Below are 6,472 nucleotides of genomic sequence, written 5' to 3' on the forward strand. Positions count from 1 at the left end.
AAAGAAGATGGAGCAGAGAACTTGCAGCCATCATGAAGGAAATGACAGAGCACACCCAGGGTGTGGGACACACTTAGTCTTGTCCAAGCCTCAAGAGGTTAGACTGGAGAGAGCAATCCAGCTGTAATTTAGGTGGTGGGAAGGTGGTGGTGAGCAGGCATGTGCTATGAACCTGTATCTTCAGCTTGTAAAGTCTGTGTCCACCAGATCAGGAGCTAATGGGGTGCTCTAGTGGACAGAGTGATTGCCAGGCAGGAGGATGGCTGGATTTTGGCCCCTACAGAAAATACCTATTTACAGGTCATAGAGCTTTGCATATGCTAGGATTTTTTTCTGGGCAGCTCTCAATACAGTCACCAACTGGACATTGCTGGCCATATTAAGGGCAGTAAAAGTCTTGGAAAAACAGAAGACTGTGGGACTGTAAAGGTGCCTCCAGCAGAGGCAGCTGGCTGGGGAGGGAGCACATTGCATGCCTGGTCTAGGGGGAAATGCTCAGAGGATGAGGAGCACCCCACACAGCGAGAGCTGTGGTGCTCTGCACACAATCCACTCCGACAGACCTGCTGGCTTCACGTGAGGTTTTCAAGCTGAGCTACCTGGGCTGTGAAGGATTCACTTCAACACTCTCAGCTGAGCTTTTCAGGGGCTGGCCAACTTTGCTGTTAATGCATAGGCTGTACCACTTCAGTCATGATGGTTTTCAGTTCCTACCAACATCCAGAAGGACAAATAAACCATTTCACAGGGGAGGACACAGAGCAGCTGAGTGCAGTGCAGCTCTAAGAGCCAAAAAATGTGCTCCCTGAAGCCTTCATGAAATGTGCAGGTCAGTGCAGTGCCAGTGAGAACACAGTTGCACAAACAGCTCTGCAGGCTGTCTGCTCCCACCTGGGCAAGGCTAAATCCAGAGCTCCATTTAGTGGATCACCTGGATTAGCTCTGCAGGGTCTGAGGGGGGGCAAATCATTCTCTGGCAATGTCACTGCAGTCCTGGCTATTCCCAGTTAGCAATGGATAAGGTGTGAGCCTGGGGAAGGTATCTTCACAAGATCAGCCTAATTCTCCTTGGAAATAAAAAGTAAGGATAGTCTCATCCCTAGACACAGGGCTGGAAGGGAGAGAGATGTAAGGAGGAAAGAGGAGAAAGGTCTGTTGTAAGGGAGAGAGTTGGAAATCAAAGAACAAGTGCTTGCGAAGTCTTCTGATTGCTGATGACTTTCACTTCAAAGTCCCAGAATTTTAAAGGCATCTCGTAAATCATCTACTTCATACAGCGGCTGCAGGACAAAATAGAAACGGTAGGTCAGTTGTCAAGTGAGCAGGAACCCACGAATATGAGGAAGGAATGGCAGGAGATGAGATGAGAGTGGGAAGAAGGGGAAATGAACAAGGAGAGAAGAGATGAAGAAAGCTGGGGGAAGAGGCATAAGGGATGTGGAAGATGAAGACGTGTGAGTGAATGAAATGGCAGATGGCAGGGATGAGCAGCAAGAGCAGACAGGAATTACAGTGAGGAAGAGAGGAATAAGCTGAAGGAAGAGGAAAGAGAAGGAGAATTGGCCCTTACCAGGAGGATTCGTCGAAGTTTCCTGGCAAGATGGACAGAGTTTTCATGCAGCCCTTCCCAGCCTTTGAATGCCTGTTCCCTGTTCTCCACAAATGTGTTCCAGCAGTAGAAGTAATCTGTGCAAGGTATGGGGGAGTTACAGGTGCTCAACAGGACACTGATCATCACACTCTGCATCATCTTCTCTGGCTCCTTACCCTACTTTCTCCCCCTCTCCTGGGTATCCCCAACACCCCTTCATCATCTCTTTCCTGCCTGCACAACTCACCTTTGAAGGTCATGATGGCAATCTGTGCCCCCGCCTTGTGCAGGCGCCTCAGCCCCTCGGGCTCAGCCTTGCGGTCCTCACAGAAGTAGAGGCGGGCCATGAAGATGCGGAGGGTCAGGTTGGGGTAGGAGCGCAGGAAGCTGGCGATGTGCTGGGCACAGTCGTAGCAGGGGCTCCAGGAGGTGAACCAGGTGATTCGGTAGCAGCGTCCCGGGTCCAGGTCCCAGGCTGCGATGTAGCGCAGGAAGAGCACCTCCACATGGCAGCCCATCTTCGGGAAACCGGGAGAGACGGATGAGGCCTCAGGTGGCGGGCAGGGAGCAGGGTGTCAGGGGGCAGGGAGTGAGGGCTGGTGTGGATTCGGTGTGAGGGAGGAGAAACAAGGTGCAGGGAGTGCTCTTGGCTTGGCATACACAGGGACAAGGCACGGTAGTACTTAAGGACTGGAGAAGCGCTGGCAGGCACTGGTGTGGAGGGATGCATGAACAGGATGGGTGGGAACTAAGCAGGAAGGTAGGGAGACTGGAAAGCAGCAGGGAGTGTGGATGTCTTGTGGGAGCACACTCAGGCATAGCACAAAGTACAGCTTTACCCGGAGGCTGCATCCCTCAAACAGAGTGTACCAGCACAGCGCCCAGCTGTGCCTGCGTTGCTGTCACAGCCCTCTGCTCCCTGCTGCCCCAGGCAAAGCAGAGCTGCAGGCTCCAGACAGGATGGCAGGGTGCTCCCCTACCTGGTTGCGCAGGTATCCGAAGTCCAGGGAGCACGAGGTGGCACTGTCCCGGCGCTTCACCACATAGCAGAGGTAGGTTTCACGCCGGCCCTTGGCCTTGCGCAGGTTCCTGAAGTTGTAGAGGAAGAGTCTCCTTTGCATGAGGATGCTGCAGGAGAGGACAAGAGAGAATTTACATTTACTCATGCAGCCAGCAGTTTACCATGTCTCAGTTGAGGGCTCAGCACCAAAAATATCCTCTTCATATCCAAGCCTCTCTGTACGAGAAGAGTGTCAGTAATTTGCATGAAATGTTCTAGGGAAAGGATGCAGACGTGACTCTGGGGATGAAGCAGGTGACCTTGTGAGTGGAAATGGTATGTGAATTAATGGTGATTAGTCAAACAGCAACTATGGCTGGGCAGAGTGTGAAAATATCTGAAAATATCCAGAACATGGACACCAGTGAGGGAGGAGGATGAAGGCATCTGAGAAGGCCTGTGAAGATGAGAGGGTGTGGAGTTCAGCCATCAAGAGGTGTTATTTTTGCTATATGAAATGCAGAAAATCCGCTGGGGCAAGGGACAGAACAAATTAGAATCTGTCCAGAGAAGACTGGACTGAATATCTTCCAAGCACTGCCCAAAAGAGGAGAGTTGAAAGAGTGCAAGACTAGGGAAAGATGCCATCCAGTAGCTGACGGAATATATAAATGCTGACACCTCTCCAGACACAAGTACCATTTCCACAGCAGACAGACATCAAGACTGGCATGGACCTGCTCCCATGCCCAGAGATCATGCTGAGGAGAGGCAGCAGGAACACAGGGAGGGTGTAAGGTAGTCATGAGCCATATCTAACAGCCTTGCAGCCAAGTGGAGGGACACAGGCAGCTGGGTTCATTGAGGTGAAATACTCACCTCCCCCGCAGCAATGCAAAACAGAAGTGAATAGGTTAAAAATAATCACGTCCTTTGTCATCTTTTCCCACTGTTAGGCTGATGTTCAGCACAAAGATGGGGTAAGTTGAAGAGATACTGATTTGGGTTTTCTGGAGGATCTCCAGTGAAGTGTAGAAAAGGGGAATTTGGGTTTGTTAGGAATTTAAATCTGAGAGTCTAGGCACATGTATACACCCTTCATCTGTTTGCCAATGTCACCATAAAGCTCGAGCACTGCAGAGCACTTAATGACCAGCTAACAGGCATCCTCTCTGCCCCTGCAGCATCTTCTGTCCCTTGTGCACCCTGACACATGGCCACTGCATCACAGGTACTCATTCATACAGTCATGCACATCCTCTTAACTTTTGTTACCTAGTGATGTGCTTTGAGGTTGTGTGTCACTCCCTGCTGCTCCTCACCTGCATCACAGACATACTCCCTCAGGCACCCTTGCTCCCCTAATTGTCCCACAGACAGGCAAACGACTCTTTCCTGCCCTGTCTCCCTCAGCCTGCAGTGCAAAAATACCTGTGCTGCTGACACAGAAAGAGGAAGCACACACATTCTCTGTTATGCCATGCTTTATGCTGATGGCTCCTGCAGGAGCACATCACATTCCAGCATGTGTTCTGTTAGAAGAAAGTCCATAGAGAAGACTGCACACACTCAGGAGGGTAAGGCATCCCCATTAAATATCTCATTAAGCCCAACAACAGTCTGAGGCTCTTCCTGGAGGTCTGTCCCCTAAGCACTCTTGCAGTCCTGCTCTGTTGGACTTGCAAGTTGTGTCAGGAGTAGAGCACGAGCTCTACTGCATTCCACCACCCCTTTCTCTGGCTGTTCTTGGTGTGTGCCTGTTTCCCATACCCACTGTGTGTTCTTCACCACCTTTCTCACTCTTGGAGCTGACTCACTCCCTACCACCTTAGATTCACCCTGTTTCCCTGGCTTTGTGCAAACACAAATGAACACCTGTGTATATTCCTAACACACACTCACACACACATTGGTGTCCCCACAAAATTATCAACCAGTGGTTCATCACAGGTTTGTAAGCCTTAGATGAGTTATTGCAGGGATATAGAAAAGACTGTGTCCTGTAACAGAGATGCTGGAGAGGGCATCTGTTCTGTGGTGACAGGTCCTCAGGTTGTCCAGAAAGGATAATCCAGAAAATTGCACAGGTGTGATAGGTCAGAGGTTTGCAAAGCACTTACCCGGAATGTGCCACAACTGCAGAAAACAGAGCAGAGCCTTGTGCACAAGGCAATTGCTTGCTGAAGAAACATATAAGCCAGGTGGAAAACAATTACAATTATGTTGATATTTCATTAAACCCATACAGAAAAACAAATTTTATCACATCAAAAACATAAGGGAAAACAGACCTTCCCTTTTCTATTTTTTAAAACGTTTTGGGCAAAACCATTTGCTTTCAAAATGTTTCTGAATCTTCTTCTATTTGCCCTTTTTCTCATGTCATTCCTTTTTTCTCTATTCAATGTTTTTGACCCTTCAGAGTCGCATGTGGATGCAAATAAGAGTGAAGAACAAGAAATGACCCCAAACCACAGAAAAATAAAATTACCATCACTTAGATTATTTTTCCATTTCAGAACAAATTGAAGACCATTTGAATCACAGAAGACATTTGTTCAACTAGAAATGTTCATTAGCATCAGCTCTTTTTCTCCTTTTCCTCTGGAGTTCACCATCCCAGAGTTTGTTGTTTTTTTTTTTTTTGTTTTTTTTCCCCCCAGGGAGGATTTGAGAATATGGATGGTGCAAACAGAGCAATGAATGAACAGATGTTGAGTGGAGCAACTGAGCAGATGTCTGGCTAGGTGTAAACTGCTGGATACACATTCAACTCCTATGGCTATAGCATAGCTCAAGGGAAAGAAGCAAGGACACAGGAGCTGTGATTACACCTGGGCACTGGAGAAGCAGCCTGGACAAAGATCTTCTCCTCAAGTAAATATTCATGAAATCAGAGTGAAGTCCCCTGAGTGTGTGCATAGTATGCAATTGTGGAGAGTGATTAGTCATAATAAGCTCACGGACTAATTGCAGTGCAAGTAGAGGATTGAGGGGTTTAAGCAGCAGATAGCATCTGACTGTTCATCCTTTTGTTATCATCCTTTGTTTCTAGAAAAGAAAAACAATGAAAGGAACAGAGAACAGCCACAAGAAAGTAATGAGAGAAAGGGAAAAGAGCACAGGTGGCAGACAGTCAAAGAGAAAGAACAACAGAGACACAAAGATGCAAGTTGCAAGAGCAGGACAGGCAGGGAGTTATATCAGTGAGTCAGATGGGGAAAGGGAAAGGGATGGTCAACACCAGAGGGAAAGAAAGTTAATTCTGACAGAAAGACTCTCATCTGTCATAGGAGCAAGAAACTAGAGCGACTCCTTTTACCTGTCCATGAGTCCCAGGGTCTCTCGCAGGTGATGGGTTTACAGAGATGTTGTCTCGCAGACTCTGTGCAGCCCTCTGACCTGATGTACAGAAAGGTGGACTGGCCTGTGTGTCCCCTCCCCATTCACCCCTATCTACTCCCTGCTGGCTTTCATCGGAGTGTGGTTGAGGGAGGAGTTAGAAGGGTCTCTGGAGCTGCAGGAGCTGAAGAGAAAAGTGTTGAGATGCAAAGGGGCATCAGTTCTGAAAGATGCTCAGCACCCATTGGCCACCACCCCCCCTTGCACTACTACCGGCACGCCCCCCCCAAAATTATTCTGAAATAATATCAATAGCATAACAAGGCAGGAAACATTGTCTAGTGGTTAGAGGGGGGCCTGAGAGCTTGTGTACCACTAGTGTGAATGTGGGCAAAACCACACCATCCCTCTGGGCTTCACATCACGCAGCTGTGCAGGGATGGTGGTGACCCTGCCTGCTCCACCGCAGAGGCAGTTCTGTGCAGCAGCCTGGAGCCACCCTGCTGGAAGGAGCTCAGGGAACACCAGCTTGTGGGCAG

At 48.9% G+C, this 6,472-nt stretch overlaps 1 protein-coding gene across 1 annotated transcript; it reads right to left on the reverse strand.

The window, feature by feature from the left end:
- Window positions 1-395: 395 nt before the first annotated feature.
- Window positions 396-2,757, reverse strand: AICDA (activation induced cytidine deaminase). The gene is made up of 4 exons (XM_039699638.1): window positions 2,572-2,757; window positions 1,839-2,109; window positions 1,571-1,686; window positions 396-1,280 (listed from the first exon to the last, which is right to left on the reverse strand). Exons 1-4 carry the CDS (start codon window positions 2,755-2,757, stop codon window positions 1,227-1,229), a joined length of 627 nt encoding a protein of 208 aa, XP_039555572.1. The 3' UTR covers window positions 396-1,226.
- Between the last annotated feature and the right edge of the window lie 3,715 nt (window positions 2,758-6,472).

Source organism: Passer montanus, unplaced genomic scaffold (assembly GCF_014805655.1).
Source record: "Passer montanus isolate IOZ18808 unplaced genomic scaffold, ASM1480565v1 scaffold137, whole genome shotgun sequence".
Lineage (NCBI taxonomy): Eukaryota > Metazoa > Chordata > Aves > Passeriformes > Passeridae > Passer > Passer montanus.

Coding starts and splice junctions, on each gene's coding strand:
- AICDA (XM_039699638.1), bottom strand. CDS start 2,757: ATGAGTAAATGTAAATTCTCTCTTGTCCTCTCCTGCAGCATCCTCATG. Junction 2,110..2,571: donor TCGGATACCTGCGCAACCAG/GTAGGGGAGCAC, acceptor GGTTTCCCGAAG/ATGGGCTGCCATGTGGAGGT. Junction 1,687..1,838: donor TGCCATCATGACCTTCAAAG/GTGAGTTGTGCA, acceptor TACCTTGCACAG/ATTACTTCTACTGCTGGAAC.